Below are 23,650 nucleotides of genomic sequence, written 5' to 3'. Positions count from 1 at the left end.
CCAAGTCACACAGTGAGCTAGTGGTGGAGGCAAGCTTCGCACCAGGCCTACAGCTCCAGAGTGGGACTCTGATCTGCTTACTCCATGGAGGCAGACACATTTGGCTTCTGGCTTGGGTGTCAGGCTCATGTGAGTTTAGTCAGCCGGAGACAGGCTCTTGGGAAGCCACGGCCCCTGAGTTCGAGTGTGCAAAGCTAAGGATCCCACCCCTCAGCAGCCTCTTGGCCTCTCTCCATCTTACTGCTCCCATACAGGGATCCCCAAGACGGCTCAGCACGGGGAACTCAACCTGCATTGGCCACCTTGTCCCCTTTCCTTAGGATACTCAACGTGGGGGCATTTCCAGGAAATCTTTCTAAAAATGTCTAGAGGGGGGAGTATCCTCCAAATATCTACCTGGGGTAGATCAGATCTCTTCCCAAATCCCAGAGTCTAGAAAGATCATGGGCCTTGGTATGAGACCTAGGTTCACATCCCAGCTCGGTCCCATGCACCTGTGTGACCTTGGTACACCATGTAACCCCAGAGCCTCAGTTTCCTCATCTGTCAATGGGGGCTAGTCATAGAACCAGACTCAGAACTGGATTAAATGAAAAGATGGATGTAAACACATTCTGGCATGCAGTGCTTGATAAGTGAGTTATTATGATTCCTTTTTCTCCCCATCCTGGCCGTGAACTCCTCCAGGACAGAGACAGGTCTGGGGTCCTGCCTAGCAAAGGGACCTTCCCAGAGTTAATGCTTAGTAATTGTCTGCCAGTTGCAGCAGTGACTCCTAGCTCCCAGACTCTTCCCCGCCCCCAACCCTGTCCATTCCCTTCAGAAGTCAGCAGTCCACGACCTCCTGATGGGACAGGTGGGACCCTTATTCCTGTTCCTTTTGTTTCCACCTGGAGGCACATCAGTGGCCAGAGTCTCTCACAGCAGCAGCAAGGACATGGAACAATTCTTCATTGCTCAGGTGCCTGGCGAGTTGTTTAGTACCCCCAATCCCTGTCTCACTACATGCCAATAGGAGCCCCCAGTCCTTGTGATGCAACAAAACTTCCTTCAATCCTCTCCAAAACCCCCTAGGGGTTAGAGTTGCTTGGAGTGAAATCCAATGAGCTAGACTAGCTCTCAGACCTCTCTCCCTTCCCCACCCTTCTATCCTTTTCTTGGGAAGCTGCAGAGAGTCCACCCTGGTCTTCCCCACTGCCCCTGCTCTTGTGCCAGTGATGAAGGATATATCTGCTGAAATCAAGTAGGGAATTAACAAATCCACGGCACACAGATTGAAAGCCACTTCAGTAACAAAGGGGACATTTTAAGCTCCAGTTGCCTATCTTCTGTATCCATCTCTCAACCTGTCCTAAACTCACATGGGGACAAGCCTCAGGACTTCCGGGTACCCCCAAACACACTGTGAGTCCCCTGTGTTCAGTAGGCATTAGGGCACGCTCTCACCTCCCCCTCCTCCCAGCAGCCAAAGCAATCACACTCACCTTCCTCTGGCCACCGTTCCCCCTAACAGAAGGGATTTTCATGGCTCAAGGATTCATATTGTCACTTTTCTTATTTACAAAAAGCAATAAGCACACACGTGATTCAGAGAGGCAGTGGGTCCTCAGCAAGCCTCTCCCTCACCCTGGGCTTGGACCCCAGGCCCGGACCACAGCGTCCACCCAGCAGGAAAGGGATCCAGCAAAAACTTTCCCTGTCTTTGCAACTTACAGACGCAAGAGAACTGAGTAGGAAGTGAACTCAGGGTGGGATGATACGGTAAAAAAGCAGGGATAGGAGGTAAGTGATGGAAAGGATATACAATTTTATAAATAACTAGACAAAGTCTGAGCATTTCTTTTGGGGGAGAGGTGGGGAGAGAGTCTAGAGGTAGGAGCCTAAGTGGGAAGGGGAGAAATAGTGCTTGGGGCCAGAGTGAGGGATGATCTCTAAGCCTGGAATGGCCCCATCCTTAAAATGAGTGGGGTGCCCTAGGTGGTGTCAGAGCAACCTGCTTGTTCTGACATGCTAGGATCCTATAGGGTTCTAAGCCTGGGGGCTTTGGGACCAGAGCCCTGGGGACTGGAAGGGATTGGTGGGCACCCCAGAAAGGTGGTGAATGCCCAAACAGGCTATGTCTGATCCCCAGGCTGGTACTGGGGTTCTGTGGAGGTGAAGTAGTCCTCAAGGAAGGACTGCAGGTACTCGAAGGTGGGCCTCTCCTCTGGGTCCAGACGCCAGGTCTGCTCCATGATTTCGTACAGGGATGCTGGGCAGCCTGGGGGGCACGGCATGTGGTAGCCATGCTCCACCTGTTCCAACACTTCCCGGTTATTCATGCCTGGAGGGAGAGGCTCTGTCAATCAGGGGGCCTAGCCCCTTCCAAAGAGGCAACCAGGAGGAAACTGTCCCCATGACCGCCCACCCTTTTCCACCTCCCCACCCCAGCAAACCTGGGTAGGGTACTCGGCCCTTGCTGATGAGTTCAGTGAGCAGGATCCCAAAGGACCACACATCTGACTTGATGGTGAATCTACCAAAGAGAGCAGCCTCCGGGGCTGTCCACTTGATGGGGAACTTGGCCCCTGGAGAGATTGGGAGAGAAGGGGGAGTCATCGAGGAGGTCCCTGGAACAGCTGGATTAAGAGAATGGCATGTTGGAGCGCCTGGCTGGCTCCGTCAGAAGAGCTTGTGACTTTTGATCTTGGTGTTGTGAGTTCGAGCCCCATGTGGGCTGTAGAGATTACTGAAATAAATAAACTTTCAAAAACTCACGACCCTGAAATCAAGAGTTGCGTGCTCTTCCAACCGAGCCAGCAAGGTGCCCCTGCCAGGCACTGTTTTAAAGTGATTTACAGGCATTAACTCATTTAACCTCACAAAAAAACCCAAAAACCCTGCGAGGTAGATACGATTATTATCCTCATTGTACAGATTTGGAAAAGGAAGCACTGACTAGTTAAGTGACTTGCCCAGATCACATAGCTTTGAAGTGTTCAAATTCACTCCCAGATTCACTCCCAGACATTCTGGCTACAGAATTCACACCATTACACTCTACTGTCTTTCCCTTGAGAATTACGGTAGTGCCTGGCATATACTAGGTGCTTGATAAATATCTGTTGACTTCCTTTTCTCTGAATATTTTCATTTTAGTTATGAGAAAAAATAGCTCACAGAGGTCAGGTGACTTGCCCAAGGTCACTTGGATAGTAAGCAGAGGAGCGGGGCAAACCTAGAGTTGCCTCTTCTACTACATCAGGATGGGAGTATCCCAGATGTTCTGGGAGTGGAGGGAATGGTTCCTGAATGTGTGGGGCCCTGTGACAGCCCCTTAGTGCACCGGGGAGCTCTTGGAAGGTGAGATGAAACGCGGCACCTTGCTGGGGGTTGTACTCATCATCCTCAATGAGACGGGCCAGCCCGAAGTCAGCGATCTTGCACACCAGCCGTTCCCCAACAAGGATGTTGGCTGCCCTCAGGTCGCGGTGGATATAGTTCATGCGTTCCATGTAGGCCATGCCCTCAGCCACCTGGGGGGGGGGCAAGTTATGGAGAAATGGGAACAGAAACACCATGGCTTGTGTGAGAGATCACTTGAAAACCCCACTTTCCAGATGAGGAGACTGAGGCTCAGAGACGGGCAGTGCCCTGTCTCAGGTCGCACAGATGATCCAGTGGATGGGACTGTATGTACTTCTCGGGGTAGGGCAGGTGTTTGAGGGCAAACGGATTTGTGGAGGTTAATAGGAGAGCAGTCTGAAATAAAGGTTGCTGTCCCAGTTTACCTGGGCTGCCATGTCCACCAACTGGGGCAGTGTCAAATCCTGGCCTTCCCGGTCCTTGAGGAACTCCAGCAAGCTACCTGAGGAAAGGAACTCAGAAATATCAGCAAGACCACCCCTAGCTCCAGGCCCGCCTTCCCTCGCTTGGCTCCGCCCCACCCAGTTCGCATCTCACAGCTTGGCCCCGCCCCCTGTCCCCCGCCCTCTCACTTAGACCCGCCCCCACTAGGAGTCAGCCAGCTGCCTCAACCCCGCACAGATCTCGCTCAGGACTCGCTCCCACAGACACCCAGACTCTGCCTACAGCTCGTTTCTTCTCCTCCTCCGTTCCCCTAGACACGCCCCACTCAGACTGCGCCCCAAATCCTTCCTCATCACAGATTCGATCTTCATTCGTCCAAGCCCCACCCACCAGAGGAGACCCACCACCCCACCACCATCCGCCCCCAGCCCCCCATTATCTAAACTTGGACCCGCCCCCACTCCCAGGACTCACTTGGTTTCACTCATCCCGGCCTCTTTCTCCGGACTCTTGCTCAAAGTCCCCGGTCCCATCACAGGTAGCCCCTCAGGTCCCTCCCCCCCCCCACCCGTTTGAACTTCGCCCCAAGTCCCGCCCCCCAGACTCCGCCTCCTCACCCCGCCCCTCACCGTGGCACATGAATTCGGTCACGATGTAGATGGGCTCCTCCGACACCACGGCGTACAGCTGCACCAGCTTATCGTGCCGCAGCATCTTCATGATCTGCGCCTCCGCCAGGAAGGCCTTCGGGGACATGGTTCCCGGCTTCAGGGTCTTCACCGCCACCTTCGTGCTGCCGTTCCACATGCCTGCCATGTGGTCGCGGCTCGTCAGCACCGGCTCCCCGATGTCCCAAGCCCTCGCCCCGCCCCCGGGACCTCCGTACCCAGCCACACGTCCCCGAAGCAGCCGGTGCCCAGCCGGCGCTCGAGCGCGATGGAGCTGCGGCTGATCTCCCAAGCGTCCTTGGCCAGGCCTATTGTCTGCGGCTTCATGGTGGTGCAGGCCACTGTGAGCAGGTGGCATAGCCCGTCGTTCACCTCTGGGGAGCAGGGGTGGGGGGGGGTGTTGAACGTCACAGGCAGGCCAGGATGCCCCACACATTCCTCATTCCATCCCAGTCACCGCCCCCCCCCCATCAGTGGAGAGAAACTAGGCCACAGGTGAGGTCACAGACTGGGGCAGAAGGCCACCTGATCCACTGAGTAGGTGACCATGTTGGTGCCCAGGGAAGGAGGTGGCCCCAAGAGAGAGAGATGATCCCTGCAGGGTTTGGTTTCCTTCCTACAGGAGGTGGCCTCCAGCTGGGTGGGATTCTGACAGGTAGAAATGGAGTTGGGGATTCGAGACCGAGGTGTGGACATGAGGCCCTCACCCTTCCATGGACTTCACCTTTGTTGTAACTAACCAAAGCAGAAACCTGGGCATTGATTCCCAGCTCCCTCTCTTTCCTAAAGCCCATCCTCCAAGTCAGGTCTACTTGGCGTCCTGCTCAGCTAGACAGTAGGGGGCGCCCTTCGGCCGGGGACAGCCTCACACCTGTTTCCTCGGAATCCTACGGAGCAGGATCCTGGGCTGGGAACCCAAACACTTGGGCTCCAGTTCAGCCCCCAGCCACTACCGCTTTGGGGGCTCCTTTCCTTCTCTGGGCCTAATTCTCAGCGGGCTGGCTCGGGGACCCAAAGCACACACCAGCCCGGGAAGCCAGCCCTCACCAATGTAGTGCTGCACCAGCTCCTGCACGGAGTCGAACTGGGCCCGTGTGGTGATGTAGTAGCCACCCGTATCCAGCTTGCGGACTTTGTAATGCTTCACATGGTCGCCTCTGGCCTGGTCCCAATCCCGGATGGACAGAGAGTAGCCACCTGTGGGCAAGGGTCACCTTCAACTCGGCTTTCCTCCTCGCTCTCCATCTTGGAGCTTGAGAGGCCCCAATAGGATGGCCACACCCCCTGGAACCCAGTCCCAGTCTATCTCTGCCCTCCACCCCAGTCCCGGTCTGGGCCCAGGCCCTGACCCAAGCCCCTTACCACTGCTCCTAGCCCCACCCTAACAACTGGGCCTCCCAATTGCCCCTTCCCAGGCCCCCACCTTTGGTAGTCTCACTCTCACGAATAAGAAAGGCCCCTCGGGGGTTCCCGGGGGAGAGCAGCTGCCTCTCTGCATCCTTCCTCCCGATCTTTCCAAAGTACCACCTGTTGGGAAGGGCCAGCAAGAGTCAGAGACGCCCAGTTCAACCCCCAACTCAGCCTCCTGCGGAAAACCACCTCACTAGCCAAGATTCAATTTCCTCACTGGTTAAACGGGGCTCCTACACCTGCTTCATATCCTGGTCATGAGAAGCACAGAGACAGGAAATGTGGAATGCTGGGCTCGAAGTACATGCCCAGTAAATGTTAGGCTCCTCTTCGCTCTCTGGGTTTCTCCACAACTAAAACTGCTAAGACCCCAGTCACTAGTGACCTCCTCAGGGTGCTACCAGTTCCTTAACGCATCTCACAATGGCTCCCCTGTGGGCTCAACGTTGCAGAGGCGGAACTTGAGGCTCAGAGAGGGGAAGTGACCTTCTTGCAGGACTCGCTGATGAGGTCTACCTGAAATTCTCTGCTGCTGAGTCTAGTTCTTTTTCCACCACCCAGGCAATCTCTCATCCACCCCCCACCCCCAAACCTTTCCTCCTGTGACTTCCAAACAACAGTCTTTGCTGCTGCTTTTCCCCTCTTGCTGACTGCTCCTGCCTGGCTCTGACCCGCTGCTTTTCCTCCACTCTCTGAAATTTGGATGTTCTTAGAAGGCTGGACTTCAATTTCAGGTGGCAAGCATTCCTGTTTTGTCTCGGATATTCTTCCTGGGACTGAACTGTAGTCTTAAATCCACTGTGGAAGTACTCCAGGGGGAATTGAAGGGCCTCCGCAAGTGTCATAGCAAACTCAGATGTCCTTTGATTACTAAATCGGCCAGTATGGGGCACCTGGGTGGATCAGTGACCTAAGGTGAAGTATCTGCCTTTGACTCAGGTCATGATCTGGAGGGTCCTGGGATAGAGCCGTGTGTCCCATGTGTTGGGCTTCCTGCTCATTGAGGAGTCTGCTTCTCCCTCTCTCTCTGCCCCTCCTTCTCTCCAACACCCCCCCCATGCATGCATGTGTACACTTCTCCCCCCCTGCTCTTCCTCGTCTTGCGTGTGCGTGTGCGCACATGTGCTCATGCTCTCTTTCTCTCTCTTTCTCAAATAAATAGATACAATCTTTAAAATAAATAAGCCAGTCCACACCTAGGTACTAGGCACAGTTTGGGGAACAGGGAAGGCACTGGCAAGTGGCGTGTCCAGGCGACGAGGAAGGATGGGGAAGGAAGAACTGTTGAAGGACTGTGTAAATGGGACACGCTCCCAAGTTTTTCCAAAGCCCTGATCCCCCCCATAATACCCTTGATAGTAGTTACTTCCTTAATAATTAACTTAATAATAGCAGTACTTATTTTCTGTCATGTGCTGCTTTAATACATGTTATATTCATTTAGTTCTTTTTTTTTTTTTTAAGATTATTTATTTATTTATTTATTTGACAGAGAGAGAAGTACAAGCAGAAGGAGCAGCGGAGGGAGAAGGAGAAGCAGACTTCCCTCTGAGCAGGAACCCACCAAGCGGGACTCGATCCCAGGACTCCGGGATCATGACCTGAGCCGAAGGCAGATGCTTGACTGACTGAGCCACTCAGGCACCCCAGTATTTATTTAGTTCTGACAATAACGTTGTGAGGAAGGTCCTATTATTAAGCCCCACTAGACAGATGAGGAAATGGAGATTACTAGTGGTTAAGCAACTTGCCCAAGGCCACACGCTCTTAAGCTGTGTTGCCAGAATAGGAACGCAAGTTGTCTGCTCGAGGGCCTGCACTCTTAACCACAACACTACTCTTAGGCATGACACTGCACTGAGTGCCTCTCAGGGCTTCGTGACACTGCCTCTAAGCTGTGGATGCAAGCATGAACCCCCAGTACCTCCCACTTTCTGCATCATCACCCCTTCCCTCCCCCATGACTCCTACCACTTTCCCCAGATGAAGGCCTTTGGGCTCAGGACCCCAACCACTCCCCTCTGCTCAGGGACACCTCTCCCCTACCAACCAGTCCCCTCCCCACCTCCCACAGCCTTTCCATCCCACCAACCTCTACATATACCCCCATTTCTTCCTCCTCCACCCATAACTTTTCTAAGCCCTAACTTGCCACCAACATTCTGTTCTATCTCTCACCTTCCCTTCACTTGAAAAAGCACTTCACACTTGGGTCTCCACTTCCTCACCTCCTACCCACCCCCCCACCCCCCCACCCCCGCCCCAGGCTCTGCTGTCTGGCCCCCACCCCCACTTCACACAGAGAGATCTCTCACCAAGGTCACCCCCATTGCCAAATCCAGTGGCAGCCTCTGACACTCCCTTTCGTGTTTCCTGCAACCTCTCCTCCACCCTCTTGGCTGTTCTGACTTGGCTTGGCCTGATTTTTCAACAGCAACTTCTCCTTCAAGGCAGCTTTCTCCAAAGTTGGGTCCTAGGGCCAATCTCTCTCTCACTCTCCTCCCCATCCTTCACCCTCCCATGCAGCTTTGTCACTTCCACTCTGAAGAATACCCAGGGGTTCCCTCTGCAAGAGCCATAGCAAACAAAGAGCCTTGGTGCCAACTGGGAAAAGATGCCCCTTCCTCTGGGCTAATTCAGCGGCCTAGCCTGGCCTGGGTCTGGCGCCTCTCATACAAAGCACAGCTGAGGGGCGCCTGGGTGGCTCAGTGGGTTAAAGCCTCTGCTTTCAACTCAGGTCATGATCCCAGGGCCCTGGGATTGAGCCCCGCATCGGGCTCTCTGCTTGGCGGGGAGCCTGCTTCGCACCCCCCGCCTGCCTCTCTGCCTACTTGTGATCTCTGTCTATCAAATAAATAAATAAAATCTTAAAAAACAAAAACAAAAACAAAGCACAGCCAAATCCTATTGCTGGCAGTCTTCCACCAGGGTGTTACTCTCTGCGAACCTTAACCCAACAAGTCCCCCCACCAGAACCCAGACACCTATACCTGCTCATACATTCCCCACTTTAGCAAATGACACCATCACCCACTCAGTTCCTCAGGAAGACTTTGGGTCACCCTTGATTTCCTCCCACTCCCCAAACGCAATGGCAAATTAGTCACCAAGTTCTGGTGACTCCCACTCTGCATTCTCTCCAATCTTTTCTTTTCCCATACATGTATATATATATGCACACAGATTAAAAAAAAGGTTTTTATGAGCCCTGGTTTTCTCATCTGTAACATGGGACAACAATAATATCGATATTGTAACTAGGAGAATTAAATGACTCAAGGTACGTAAAGTCCCTGTTGTCATATCTCAGGTTATGATGGTACACTATGAATGATAATTTCCTGTCTCATTAACAGAATTAATTCTTTCCCCTGTCAAGATTTGATTGATTTATTTATTCGAGAGAGGGCAAGCAAGAGAGAGCACACACGGGTGTGTGAGTGGTGGGGAGGGGTAGAGGGAGAGAGGCAAGCAGACTCCGCTCAGCTGTAGCCAGATGCAGGGCTCTGTCCCAGAACCCTGAGATCATGACCTGAGCCGAAATCAAGAGTCAGATGCTGGGCCCCTGGGTGACTCAGTCTGTTGGGCATCCAACTCTTGGTTTCAGCTGGGGTCGTGGTCTCGGGGTCATGGGATCTGGCTCCGAGCTCAGTAGGAAGTCTGTTCTCTCACTCTTCCTCTCCTTCTGCCCCTCTTCCTGCTCGTGCTCTCTTTCTCTCTTTCTAAAATAAATAAATGCGGGGTGCCTGGGTGGCTCAGTGGGTTAAGCCTCTGCCTTCGGCTCGGGTCATGATCCCAGGGTCCGGGATCAAGCCCCGCATTGGGCTCTCTGCTTAGCAGGGAGACTGCTTCCCTTTCTCTCAAAAATAAATAAATAAATAAATGAAACAAAACAAAATAAAATAAATAAGTGAATCTTTAAAAATAAATAAATAAATAAAAGGGTGTCTGGGTGGCTCAGTTGGTTGAGCGACTGCCTTTGGCTCGGGTCATGATCCTGGAGTCCCAGGATCATCAGGCTCCCTGCTCAGTGGGGAGTCTGCTGCTCCCCCTGACCTCTCTCCTCTCATGCTCTCTCTCTCTCAAATAAATTAATAAAACCTTAAAAAAAAAGTCGGATGCTTAACCAACTGAGCCACTCAGGTGCCCCTTTAACAGAGTTAATTCTAAGCAATATCCCCTTGTGTTTGTTTAGGGTTTTACAATTTTTTAAAGCTCGTATGCTGTTGTTATCACTGAGAGTCAATATGTATAATGCTTAGCAAGTGCCCTCAGACTATCTGCGTTCAAATACAAACTCCACCGACTTACTAGCCATGTGAACTCAGGTAGAATATTTAATATCTCTGTGCCTCACTTGCTTCATTCATAAAGCAGGATAATATTAGTTCCTCACTCTGCTAATACACAGAAAGCCCTTTGAATAGTGCCCGGAACATAGAACATGGTACATAAATATTATTTACTCTCATAAACGTCATTATTCTCTTCCCTTATTCTCACAATGACCTCACAGAAATATAGGCAAGAAGATAGGCTCAGAGTGGGGCTGTGACCCAGAAGTGTCTTTGGATGCCAGGTTCCCATCCTGTCCATAGGGATAGCCACCTCCTACCCCCTACTCACTCTTCAGCCTGGATGGAATCCACAGGGGCCACGTAGTTGCTGGGAATATAGCCAGTTTGTCCAGAGCTGAGAGAACGAGCTTCCCACCAGTCACCCTCACTGCAGACACAGGACACAGGGCATCAGTGGCAGCCCAGCCCCCCTGGAGCACCCTGGAGCCTGGCAGGGGCATGCGAAGGCTCAGGAGAAGACTAGCCCTGCCAGCCCCTCACCTTGGACACCCCCTACCCCCGCCGCCCCGGGCTCTTGTCTGTTCTGCTCTCAGCCACTGAAGCTACCTCAGGAGACTTTTCCCTGCAGAAGTAACATGTCTGGGGACGCGTGGGCCTCCCGGCTTTCGTCTTTGGCTCCTTAGCTGGGCTGGGGGTTGGGTGGGCAGTGGACAGGTAACTCAGTCACTTCCCCACTGAAATCCTCCCCTACCCCCAAGGACAATATATTTCCTTTTGGATAAAATCCAAATTCTTCAATATGGCTTAAAAAGAATAAATAGAATCTGTTTCCCCTGCCTCTGTAGTTTCTGCTCTGTCCATTCTACACCTCATACTTTATGATCCACCAAGACCAAACCACTTGGTGGTTTCTAGAAGTTATCATTTATTCTCGTGTTCTATCATTCTCTCTTCCTCTTTTCTCACCTCTTCCTTCAACATCTATTCATTTTTCTAGTCTCCCCTTAGAAATCACCTCCTCCAGGAAGCCTGCCTTGATCACTAGCCTCAAGACCGTATTTAGTGTTCCTTCTGGGCCCATATGTCCTCATGCTCCCCCTACATAGTAGTGATTACTCAGAGTTGTTCTTGTCATGTGTCTGTGTCCCCAGCTAGGCTGCTTTCTGAGGGACCAGGCAGGATTCCTCTCTGGGTCCTGCTCCCAGCCCCAGCCACATCCTGAGCCAGGTGGCCTGGTTACTTACGTGTTGTTCAGGATGTGGAACTTCTCACCCTTGGTGAAGGGGAGGTCATCCTCTGTCCGGGCCTCATAGTCATACAGGGCGACGAACAGGGTCACCCCAGTCCCTGCAGAGTCAGGGCTACTCAGCAGAGTAGGGCATGGGATGCGGGCTCCAAGGGGCCTGCAACCCCAGAGTCCTGTTCCCCAACCATGCTCTGTGCCCCCCCATGGCTGCAGTGCCTGGTCCCCAAAGGCCTTTGGAGTCCAGTGGATTTCTGATTTGAGCTGATTTCAGCTTGGCCTCCCATGGATTCAGGGCACATGCCTTCCAGCCCATCCCTCCCACCCTGGGGAGCTCCCATCACCCATTCCTCCTCTTCCCCACCAAGACTCCCCGCTTGGGCCTGTCATCAGGGGCCCTCTCTCAGATGGGAACAGAGCTATCTTCCCCTCAGACTGGTATTTCTGAGGTAGGGCTGTACATTCTCCCTCAGACCGTGCTCTGAAAGCAGGGCAGTGTCTCCCACGTCATACTTAAGCATCCTAACGATGCTTCCCTTTCCCCCAGGTTCCCCCAGGGGCCAGATAGGGCTTGTCTCCAGCCCACTAGACTCACCTGAGATGCCCCTGATGGTGCTCCCATCGAGAAAGGCGGGGCTGGTGGACTGAGTGGAGAAGTTGTAGTTGGGGATATGGGCAAAGGAGGACACAGTCCGGGCCTGAGTCGGGTCAGGGCCATAGCGGTCCGCGGCCCCACTGCCCCTGAAGTCACTTTCCAGGCCAACATCCTCCTTGAGCCCTGGCTCCAACTTCTTGCAGAACACACAGCCCATTCCAGGTGCCCTGCTATAGAATGGGGTATACCTCACTCTGGGGCCCCTGCCAGATAGGCCCCCTGCCCGTGTACACACGCATGCACACGTGCACACGCACACTCACATGGGCGTGCAGTTTCCCCTCTGGGGTCCGCCCTGGCGAAGGGTAAAGGCGAGGCGAGGCTACCTTTGGGTCTACGTCCCAGCTGCTGTTGTAGGTTTGCAGACAGACTGTATACCCTTAGTGCGCTGGTTTTCTGCTTTGGGCTGCTGCTGTGTTTATCGATTTTTTGCCTCCTCTTGCTTCAGTACATCGTGTTTTTGTGACTTCTTCAGAGTGCTTGGATATGCTTGTCTCTTTGTGTGTCTCTAAGTATTTGTGAGTTCCCCGTGGATATGTCTATGCGTGTGCAGCCTCTTGTGAATGTTTGTGTGTCTATGTGAGTATATGGGTGTGGGTATGTGTCTCTGGGCATGTGATGGCTCTGTGTGTGTTCATGTCTTCTGAGTGCGTACGTGCAGATGCTGTTTCTGTGCAAGCACATATGTGTGTTCCTCTGTATGTGTGTGTGTATCAGGTGGTCTGTGTGAGTAGGTGCCTCTGTGTCCATGTGTATGACAACGTGCATAGCCCTGTGTGGGAGTGTATATGCCTCTGTGTGTGTGTGTGTGTGTGTGTGTATGTATATGCGGTCTGTGTGAATGTCTCTGTGATGTGTGTGTCCGGGTCTCGAGACAGGTTTGTGCGTGAGTGTGTGTGAGGCTCTGTGTGTCTCTGTGTGTCTGCACCTGGAGATTCCCTGCAGAGGGGGATCAAGGCCATTTCCTGTTGTGGGTCCAGCCTCTGGCCTCTCAAGCTGCCTCTTTGTGGTTCCCCATCTGTTACCTAGCAACAGGGCTCTTGGAGGAGGAGGGGGCTGGGATGAGTTGTGGGGCTCAGGAAGGCCACCCCACCCCTTTTCCTGACCCCTTTTCCAAAGCCCTCAGTTCTCCCCTCCCTGCTCACCCTCAGGCCCCTACTGCTGGGTCAGCGGGGCTGCGGCATGGTCCTCGGGAGGGGCCAGAGACCTGAGGGCGAGAGAGAAGGACATGGAAGGGGAAGGCTCTGCCAAGCCTCCTGCAAAACAGCTGCCAGCTTCTGCCCTCTTCAGGAAGCCAGGCCTGGGCTCTGTCCCAGCATGACTTCTGCCTCCGCTTTCCTTCCCACCGCCCCTGGCGAACTTACACATCCACCCTCACACGTGACACACCGCCCACACCAACCCTCTCACACTCATAGCCACCTGACACACCACCTCACCAACACGCACACACACCAGCACAGAGTCACACACCAACACCCACAGTGGACACTTGAGTGAGTGTGCTCACCAACAACACCAACACACTAACACAACTGAACTCTCATGCGAGGCCAAGTTCTGACGCATGAATATACACGCACACGCATGTGCGGGCACACAGGCTACCTCTCAGGGTGACAGACGCCTCCTCAGAGACTTAACTGTTTGTGTCAGACCCACCGCTTTCGTTGGGTTTCTATCACACCGCGCTCAGCTCCCTCCCAGGCGCCCCCATCACTGCAGGCTGCCTCTGCTCCCACCCTGGGCTCCGTGATCCTCAACGGTCCCAGGGTCACACCTGGTGGCAAGGTGAAGGTGGACACCTACCTCCACAGCTCGCTCCTATCCCCACATCAGGGAAAGGCCCAGGTCAGAAGCCAGAGCCACCAGTATTCCTTGGGGAGCCCCCCTACATGAGCCGAGACTTTCCCAAAAGCTACATTCTCTGAGCCACAGGACAGGCAGGTCATTGAGCAAGGGCTCCCCACGCCCCACCAGAAACTCTGCCATTGCAACACTCAGAGAGGAACTGCCGGGGAGAGGGTTTCTTAAGATGTGAGAGGAATGGAGAGTAGCAGGGCGGGGCCAACCCAGTGAACCCTGATTTCCCCCAGAGAGGCTGAGGACCCTTGTGACAAGTGCCCCCGCCTTGCCTATCCTGACCCTCAAGTCCAGTTCCCTTATGGACATCCTCCTCCCCTTCTCCCTGGGTCCTGCTCCTCCTACTGCATATGCTCACCTCTTCCAGGAAGCCTTCCTAGCTCTACCAGATCCAGCCGCCTCGCCAATGGCTCTGTCACATCGGTGTCTTAACCTCTACTCTCGACCCACCAGCCCCTTTCACTCTTCACTGTAACTGTTCTCCGGTGTGTGTAGGGGAGTGACACCCATCTGGCGAACTGCGAGGCGGGCTGTGGTGAGAACTAAAATAGCCTGTGTTCACTAAGCCATTGCTGAGATCTTCACCTCAGGACCCCTCCCCTGGGGTGCAGCCACTGTGTCTGAAAGGCCCCAGGACACTGAGGGCTGGTCAGGGCCAGAGAGAGGATATAAGTGGAGATGGGGGCATCCAGGGCCCAGGGAAGGAAGGGATTTCAGGCACGGAGGGGACAGATGGGGGTAAGAAGAAAACAAAGGTTACAGGGTGAGAATGAGGTCTTCTCACAGGAAGACACCAACCCATCACAAATGGCTCCCTGGGCCTACACCCAGATCCACACAGCCCTCCTGACACGTTCTTGGTTGCACCTCACAGAGACTCTGAGCTCCTTTACACACGGACATCTTTGAGGATAGCCACATCCCCCTCACAGACACCCCTGGCCCTCACCCACCCACACGCATAGGTGCACATACACACACCACACACGCCTCTCCGCGAGAACAGCACGGACAGGATTTATAGCTCTCACGAGGGGCTTACCACAGCACTAAACACTTGACATACGTTATTGCATTTTATTCTCATAACGACACTCTGACGTATGACTATTATTGATAAGGCAACTGAGGCATGGCGAGCTTGAGAGACCAGCCTGAGGTAGCACACATGATGAATCCTGACATTTGGCTCCAGAACCTGAGCGACTTCTCTCCATCGCCTGGTCACAGAAAAGGATAATGACAGCCATTCCTGCCAGCATGCACAGAGGCACAGAACCCCCAGAGGGAGTATATACACAGCGATATACAGAGTCCTCTCCCAAGTCATAGACCCATACAGAGCACCTCCCTAAAAGAGACACAGATTTTTTTTTTTTTTTTTGAGACACGGATTTGTACAACCTCTTGGGTCCCCACATAGATACAAGGTTCCACTTCCAAAAACACCCAGATAACTATCACCACAACATTTTTATTTTTTTAATTCTTTTTTTTAAGTAAGCTGTAGGCTCAATGTGGGGCTCGAACTCACAATCCAGAGATCAAGAGTCGCATGCTCCACTGACTGAGCCAGTCAGGCGCCCCTCCCCACCCCCCACATTTTTAAGTCAGCCTAATGGGAGTCCCACATGCTGCATGCCTGGAATGGGTTTGGGGTGTGGGGGGGGCTGTTTACAAACTGTGAGCCTTTGAGAAGGAGGTAGAGGTCTCTGTGGGCTGAGGTAGAGCCCTGACAGGGTGGACAGTGTGAGGAACAGGCAGTGGGGACCAGCTCTCAGGAGGTGGTACTCCTTGGCTTGCTGGGGACCAAAGTCCAGGGCTAGGCATGGCTCTCTGGGTACCGATATGCTGACGGGATTGGGGGGTGTGGGGTGAGGGAGTGGGGCACAGGGTCTGGCATCCGCATGGTCCAAGGCCTTGGTGGGGGGGGGGGCACGCTGGATGTGACCACACTCACCCAACTTTGTCAGAGGAAAGAAAGAGATGGGAGAGATGGAGAAAGAGAAGACAGAGAGAGAGAGAGACAGAGATTGAGAGATACAGAGAGAAAAGAAAAACACAATGTGGTGGGCTGGCATACTGACTCTCAAAGGAAAAAAAAGGCCCTGACTTGTAGCATTTGCTGATTTCCGTTGTATAAATATTCCCACCATGGCTGATTTCAAGTAACCGAGGTGACTTCTTGAGCGCAGGGCTGGGGAGAGGTTCATGCAATCAGCTCCCCAGAGCCCGGGCTCGCAGGCTCCAGCAGCTCACTGCCAGGAAGGAATAAAAAGAAAGAGACAAACAGAGACAGAAATGAGAAATAGAAAGACAACAGAGAGACGCAGACCAAAAAGGAGAAAGGTAGAAATTAAGAGAAACTCGGGGAACCAAAGAGTCAAAGGCAGAGGAGAGAAGGCAGAAGAAGCAGGTTGGGTTCTCTGTGCTCAGGCATCAGCAGACAGACAGCCCCCAGGACTCTCCCTCCTTGCCCACCTCAGATCCTAAGTGGTGCCACCAACTCTGCCGAGGGTCATTTGACTTCCTAGAAGTCTGGGTGGCAATAACTATTGGCAAAAAAATTTCTAATTTATTAAATACTTACCCAGTGCCTGGCATTGTGCCAAGCAATTCCCACATATGATCTCATTAATAACCCTAGAAAGGAGCTTTCATAACTACCCTTCTTTTACAGATAAGCAAACTGAGTCGCAGAGATGTTAAGCAACTTCCCCAAGATCACACAGCAAGTAAGGAGAGGCAAAAATGCAACACCAAGCCATTCCAAGCACAGTTCTTTTTTTTTTTTTTTTCTAAGCACAGTTCTATTTTGTAGCCCTAGTAGAAGCAATAATGTGTGTCCCTTCAAGGCAAAAATGCAACGCCAAGCCATTCTAAGCACAGTTCTTTTTTTTTTTTTTTTTTTTCTAAGCACAGTTCTATTTTGTAGTGCTAGTAGAAGCAATAATGTGTGTCCCTTCAAGGGCACCTACAATGTGCCAGGCCCTATGCTACCTGCTCTCAGTCCTCGTTGCAGCCCAGAGAGGCGAAGCCATGAGCATTCTGGTCACTGTAGGGACTTGGGTCTGTTTATGCCTCTTAAACACCTGGTTGATAGGAGTTAGTTTCCAGAGCCTCACCTGTATCAAAATCAGGTTGCGGGCATTTGAGCTGAGGTCCACCCCTGGACCAGGGTGCTCCTGCCTTCAACATCTCTATCTGTGTGGCCCTCCCCAGCCCTATTCTCTTACTTTTTTTTTTTTTTTTTTTTTTAAGTAAGCTCTCTGCCCCACATAGGACTTTAACTCATGACTCCTGGATCAAGAGTCACGTGCTCTACTGATTGAGCCAGCCGGGCGTCCCTGTTCTTTATATTACATTATTAGCCTGGGACCCTGGATGAAGGCTGTCAGCCCTCCAAGCCTCAGTTTTTGCATCTATACCTTCTGTTGTGGGGAAGGCTTGAAGAGACGTGCCTCTTGCCCTGTGTGCAGTGGCCAAGTGAGGCTGAAAACTGTAAGCGGCAAAGCTAGAATGCCCCCCACGGACCATTTATCAGTTCACCTCCCTCTGGTGTGTAGAGGGGAAAGTGACTTGCTCAAAGTCAGACAGCCCCACAGGGGATTCAAAGCCAGGCCCATTAATTCAGGTCCAGAGTTCAGTTCACACCGTGGCTGTGTTCTTCAGAGCCTGCGCAGGAGGTCACGCTGTCCCTGATGAGTTTACGTCATATTCCCAGCCCATGGCCAAGGGAATGTACCTCCTCTGCCATACGGCAGCTGGCCACTCGGCAGGGAGTCTGCTTCAGGCCTAGCCCTGCTCCAGAACATAGGAGCCCCAGGCCCACCCACCCTTTCTTGAGGTCCCCGCTTCCCGAAGCCGCATCAGGGCTTTAATGTAGACACAGGACATCCTGTTCCCCCCAACCCCTGCCAAGTATCTGTGGGACATCGAGACAGATTTCAGCTTAATTCTCCATGGCCTGACAACTAGTTTGAGACATTGGGGAAGTCAGTTCACCTCTCTGAGCTGTAGTTTCTTCGCCTAGCAAATAGGAATATAAATCTCCACCTCATGGGGCTGCTTCTGAGCATCAAATGTGAAAGCACCAGGCACACAGCTGGTGCTCAGCGAACTTTCACTTCCGCTCCTTTCCCTTGAGGAAGGCCCCTCCAAGGCCCAGGGAGGGGGAGTGGCGGGGTGGGGGGGAAGAAAAAGAAGTTCCCAGGGTGAGGTGGGAGGGCTGAGCTGGTTCAGTGCCTGGGGGATTTCAAGAAAGAGGGAACTGGGACTTTGGGCAGCAGCAGGAAACCACCGTCCTGCAAGAGTTCCGGCTACTCTTCAGGGCTCCGGGGTGGCCAGGGGCAGGGCACAAGTCTCAACCCAGCTGTGCCCCATCCCCTCTGTGAGGCTTCCATCGCTCACCCACAGAGGCCCTCTGCCCCTCCCTGAACTCCAGTGTCTCTTACTAACCCCAACCCTTTCATGGAGGCCTCCCCTCTCACTGAGCCTCTAACCATCCCACACCACTCTCTCTTGAGGCCTTATAACACCTCACCCCCAAGACCCAAGGCCTAAGAAGACATACCCCAGTCTGACTCTACCACTTGTTGGGCCCGATGTGGTGGAGGCATGTGAGGGAGAGGCCCTAGCTCTATCCCCCATGTGATCCCAAAGGTGTCAGCTGAATTTTCTCCACTTGAGGTCTGCTTGGTGCACAAAGGGACCTGGCTTCCCCTTCCCCTGCTCTGGGGTCCCTCTACCCAGCCTCCCAAGATCTAGCCACTTCCTTTGGCCACAGTAGCTCCAGGTGGCTAGAGAACACCCAAACACCCACACATACACTCACAGGCTCGGGCTCATTCACTCAAAACCCAAACCATACTCACACTCTGACAGCTCACTCACAGCTTCAGGCCGACTGGGTTCATGCCGCCTATGAACTCCACACCTCCCACAATTCATCAGTTGCCCGGTCCCCTATCCACAAGGCTATAAGGGGTCTAGCAGGGATGAGGAGGGAACACAGGCCTCAGCTCTGGCTACTTCTTTCATCACATCAGGGACAAGATGCTCTGGATTCCAAATCCCTGCTTCTGGCCCTGTCAGTCCTTGACTGCTGAACCTCGCTCTTCCTATCCGTGAAGTGAGAACAGAGCCCTGCTCTCCCATTACACCACAGATGCAAGGATACCAAAAGACTCAGGGATCACGGGGGTGGTACCATAAGGGTTGGGGACAGACCTCAAACCTGCTGACTTCCCCAGTATGGGACTTCAACAGATCCACAAACATATGTTTACTAGATGTCACTTGTGTGCTGGTCCTGGAGGCCCTGACAGGCTTTCTGTACCCCCTCCATGCTTTCGAGAAGGTGAAAGAAAGCATCCCGCCTAGGTCAGGCAGGAATAACTCTTAACCCCTCCAGGACACTCTGCAAAAACCGCTTTCTAAAGCACCTGATTCTGGGGATTGGGGAGGGGGCGGGGGATGGGGCCTGATAGGGACAAAGGTGATTTTCCTCCATAATTCAAATGAGGAAAATGAGGCCCAGAGAAGCCCCGTAACTTGTCTAAAGTCACACAGCAATCAAGGGCCCAGTCTGGCTAAGCCCCTGCGACTGCAGATCCTCGCCCCAGGATGCCTGAACACTGAGCGTCACTGCCTTACTCCTCTGCCCAGAAACCTGCCCCTGACTGAGGATCTAAAATGGGGGCGGAGGGGTAGCAAGGGGGCTGCGTAGGCAACGCGCCCAACAGCAGCGAAGCGGGGCTCCGTCTCTCCACCCTCTGGTTGCTACGGAGACAGCCTCTCCGGGCAACTGCGGTCAAAAGCAGGATTTCCGTCGGGGCTGCCAGCAATTCCCGGATCCCATGGGGAACGTGGACCGAGACCGCCCCTGGAGGCGGGAAGGGGGCACCCAGAGAGGCCCATCCCTGCTGAGGGCGGGGACTTCCCCAGGAAGCCGGGACCCACGCCTCTAGCGCCTTGGAGGAGTCCCCTCGCCATCCGGGAACCGCCCACCAGTGCGGGCGCGGGAGGGTGTGGGGGGCTGCAATCTTGGCAGCCTCCGCGCCCCACCAGGCTACGGGCTTCACCTTCGACTTCTGCTGATTTAGGATAGGGGGACTTCTCGGACTCACGGAATCGTGCCCCACATTCTGCATCCTCCAGAAATGTTTCTCCTTGACCTCCTCCAGCAAACTCCCTCACCTGGTCTTCCCAGCAACCCTCGCCCCCACACACCTAGTTCCCATCTTCCAGAACGCTCAGCTTCTCCCCAGAGCCTCACTTTCAAGGTCCCCTCAATTTATTCCCCAACCCCCTTGGGAGGGTCTCCTTAGTCCCTCTCCCCTGACTCAGCCCCCTTCCCAAATTCTATTAATTTCACTCTACAGGTTCCCTCCGTTTTCCCTACCGGACCTTTTTAGGGGATCCCTTTAATCTGCTTTCCTCATATTCCTTCAGCCCCCCTCCCCAGATTTTATCCGTCTCCTTCTCCAGGTTTCCTCAGTTTCCCTCCTGAGGTCCTTTTCGGGGGTGCGGTCCCTCCTCCTCCAGTTCAGCCTTCCTCTCCACACCACCCCCGTCCCACCCGGGCGCCCGCGGGCAGGAGGCGGAGCACCGCGCGGCCCGTCCAGCCCCACCTGACGGCCGCCTACCTGGTCCCCGGGGAGGCCGCCTCGGACGGACCCCAGGCGAGCCGGCCGGGTTCCCAGCAGCTGCGAGTGCAGACGTTGTGGGGGACGGGGTGGGGGTGGGGGTAACTGGGGAGCTGCCGGCCTGTGACCGCCGCCCGCTCTGGTTCGGGAGGAGGAAGCCGCCTCGGACTTCTCTTATTGAAGCCCTGTGGCGGCGGCGGCGGCGGCGGCGGTGGCGGCGGCGGGGAGGACTCGCAGTCACGCCCCAGCCCCAAGCCGGCTGCCCTAGGCGGGGAGGGGCCCTCAGATCCCAGGCCCGCCCGCCCCCACTGCCAGCCTTCCCCCGGGTGATGGGGGGAGGGTGTTGGGCACTCCCAGCCCTCTCCCTGCACCCCAGCTCCTCCCCGCAGACCAAAGCCCCCAGCACAGCCTTTCTAAAGGCCCAGTCCAAAGGGGCAGGTTCCTCAGCCCCAGAAGCACCTGTTGTTTTAGGCTGATTCGATTTCAGCTTAAGAAGGAACTTTTCTCTATTACTGAAGCCCACCCCCACCCATTTTCGCAGCTGGGAAAACTGAGGACCAGATGCGGGCAGGCCTTACCCAAGTTCTCCAGCCCGTTGACTTCAGATCGCTGTCTCCAGAGCCACTGCGGATCGGATCACCTTGCTCGCCTTCCCCAGGAGCAGGACAAGTGGGGGCACAGGACTGTAGGAAGGTGGGGAGCAGCGGGGGACCCTTCTCTCAGGAGACTGCTTTTCAGAGGAATCGGCCCTCAGGCCACACTGAGGAAGGGGAAGCCTGTCAGCCTTCCCCTCCAACCACACCCAAGATTTAGAGAAACTGAGTGTCATCCTCTAGCACAGTTCCCAGCCTATGTGACTAGGAGGGATCCCTGATCACCACCCCCCACATACCTGGGGTTCAATCTCACCTCCCACCACCGTGCCTTCCTCACCTTTAAACCAAGGACCAGGAGAATCCCTCCTCCTCTGGGGAGGAGGAGATGTGTGTGTGGGAGGGCTGTTTGGTGGAGAAGTGTGTGTATTGCGATATGAGGGGAAGGCAGGGAGGGTGTGTGAGCACAGATGTGTGTGTGTGTGTGTGTGTGTGTGTGTGTGTGTGATTGTAGGCAATGAAATCGATGACTGCAATTTTGTAATCAACAACTGACTGGGACATATTTTGCAGGCACCTGTGTTTCTATGTATGAGCAGGGAAGTGTGTGTGTATGTGTGCTTGTGTGTGCATGCACGCTCAGGTATGTCCCAATGTGACTGGGATGTAGATAAGAATGCTCTTCCCTTAGGAAAATGGAGGGAGGGATGGGGAAGAAGACGCCGGGTACAACATAAAGGTGCAGGGATTTGGGAATGGTGATTCCATGTTAGCTGAGCAGCATCGAAGCCATCAGCAAACACTCCCTAGCTGGCTATTGGTCCACATGTCAATTAACAAACAAACAAACAAATATTTATCATTGTCTGCCAGGTGCCAGGCTTAGGGGACACAGAGATTAATGAGACTGATCCCTGTCCCTAAGGGATCCCCCAATTTACCAGGCTCTCTCTGTCATCCTTCAAGTTCTGGCTTCTCAAGAGGCCTTCCCTGACTGTCACCCCTATCCCCGGTGGAGTACTCAGCACCTTCTACACGGTGACCCCTGCTTCCTGGGTTTTCCTTGAGGGCAAGGACTGACTAGTTCTTGTCAATGCTCCTAGCACCCAGAGTAGTACTGACACAGAGTAGCGTGCAATCTCTGGGCGTAGGAATGCATGAATCAATCAAGGAACAAAGGAACTAACGGGTGAACAAATGAAAGCCCAATGAAAAGATAAATAATTGAAGGTCAAAGGTAAAGAATGAATGAAAAAATTCAAGAATCAAAGACTGAATAAGCAAATGAATGGAAGAACAAAACTATTTATACTTAAAAAAAAAAAAGATTTTATTTATTTATTTATTTAAGAGAAAGGGTGAGTGAGAGAGAAAGCATGCAGGGAGCCTGATGGGGGACTTGATCCCAAGACCCTGAGATCATGACCTGAGCCAAAGGCAGACTGAGTCACCCAGGTGGCTTTTGAAATACAAATTGGACCATGTAAGTTCCCCACTCAAAATTCTCCAATGGCTTACCTCACAGTTTGCTTGGAATAATAAACATAAAATAAAATGCAATAATAAGGGGCACCTGGGTGACTCAGTGGGTTCAGTGCCTGAAATCAGCCCAGGTCATGATCTCAAAGTCCTGCATATGGCTCTCTGGTCAGCGGGAAGCCTGCTTCCCTCTCTCTCTCTGCCTGCTTCTCTGCCTACTTGTGATGTCTCTCTCTGCCAAATAAATAAATAAAAATTTTTTAAAAATTCAATAATAACAAAAAAACAGTAAAATTCAAGTGCCTTGTCATGGCCTCCTGGGCCTTGTGTGCCTTGTCCCTGTCTCCCTCTCCAGCCCCACCTGGGCCATCTTTCTCCTCAGCTACACTGGAATCCTTCCCAGTTCCCAGAAAAACATTGAATTTTTGCCTCAGGGCCTTCTCACATGCGGTTCCTTCTTCCTAGAACACACTTTTCCTTGCCTTTCACAGTACTGGCTCCTGTCTATCTTTGATCTGAAGAATGACCTCCTCAGAGAAGCCTTCCCTGACCACCCAATCTAAAGAGGTCCCCTCATTCTTGCTCTCAGCGCCTGGTTTGTCTCCTTTGTGGCAGTTATCACAATCTAAAAGGCTATATTTCTCAGCTCATTGTTTATTGTCTATGAACCTCTTGATTAGATCAGGGCTCTGACCTCAAGAGATGCTTGGCATCACTCAGGGCAGACAGGTAGAGTCTAGACCCTCATTCATCCATTCAGCATAACCTGGTGGTTAGGGACACAGACTCTGGGCCCAGACTGCCTGGTTTGTAGACCAACTCTGCCTCTCCTAGCTCTATGACCTTGGACAAATTACTTTACCTTTCTGTGCTTCAGTATCTCCATCTGTACACTGGAGATACTAGTAGACTCTATCTTATGGGGATCCTGGGGAAAATCAAGGAGCTGTTAGACTAGCGCTTGGTACATAGCAAGAGCCATAGAAGTGTTTGTTGTCATTTATT

At 53.2% G+C, this 23,650-nt stretch overlaps 1 protein-coding gene across 2 annotated transcripts; it reads right to left on the bottom strand.

The window, feature by feature from the left end:
- Positions 1 to 1,530: 1,530 nt before the first annotated feature.
- FGR (FGR proto-oncogene, Src family tyrosine kinase) lies at positions 1,531 to 20,759 on the bottom strand. Of its 2 annotated transcripts, none has more exons than XM_080802077.1 (13): positions 20,574 to 20,759; positions 13,209 to 13,270; positions 12,004 to 12,233; positions 11,410 to 11,512; positions 10,494 to 10,592; positions 5,881 to 5,984; positions 5,505 to 5,654; positions 4,676 to 4,831; positions 4,419 to 4,598; positions 3,771 to 3,847; positions 3,362 to 3,515; positions 2,436 to 2,567; positions 1,531 to 2,323 (listed from the first exon to the last, which is right to left on the bottom strand). In XM_080802077.1, the coding sequence occupies exons 3-13, from the start codon at positions 12,218 to 12,220 to the stop codon at positions 2,115 to 2,117; spliced, it is 1,581 nt and encodes a 526-aa protein (XP_080658203.1). In that variant the 5' UTR covers positions 12,221 to 12,233; positions 13,209 to 13,270; positions 20,574 to 20,759; the 3' UTR covers positions 1,531 to 2,114. The 2 variants fall into 2 exon arrangements, with proteins under 2 accessions (XP_080658203.1, XP_080658202.1); XM_080802076.1 differs by lacking the exon at positions 20,574 to 20,759 and adding an exon at positions 14,285 to 14,410.
- Positions 20,760 to 23,650: the final 2,891 nt, after the last annotated feature.

Source organism: Martes martes, assembly GCF_963455335.1.
Source record: "Martes martes genome assembly, chromosome: 4".
Lineage (NCBI taxonomy): Eukaryota > Metazoa > Chordata > Mammalia > Carnivora > Mustelidae > Martes > Martes martes.
Note: the sequence above shows the minus strand (reverse complement) of the source record. Positions and strands in the feature narration are given on the sequence as shown.

Coding starts and splice junctions, on each gene's coding strand:
- FGR (XM_080802077.1), bottom strand. CDS start 12,220: ATGGGCTGTGTGTTCTGCAAGAAGTTGGAGCCAGGGCTCAAGGAGGAT. Junction 11,513..12,003: donor CACCATCAGGGGCATCTCAG/GTGAGTCTAGTG, acceptor CTGACTCTGCAG/GGACTGGGGTGACCCTGTTC. Junction 4,599..4,675: donor CTTCGGGGACGTGTGGCTGG/GTACGGAGGTCC, acceptor ACCACATGGCAG/GCATGTGGAACGGCAGCACG.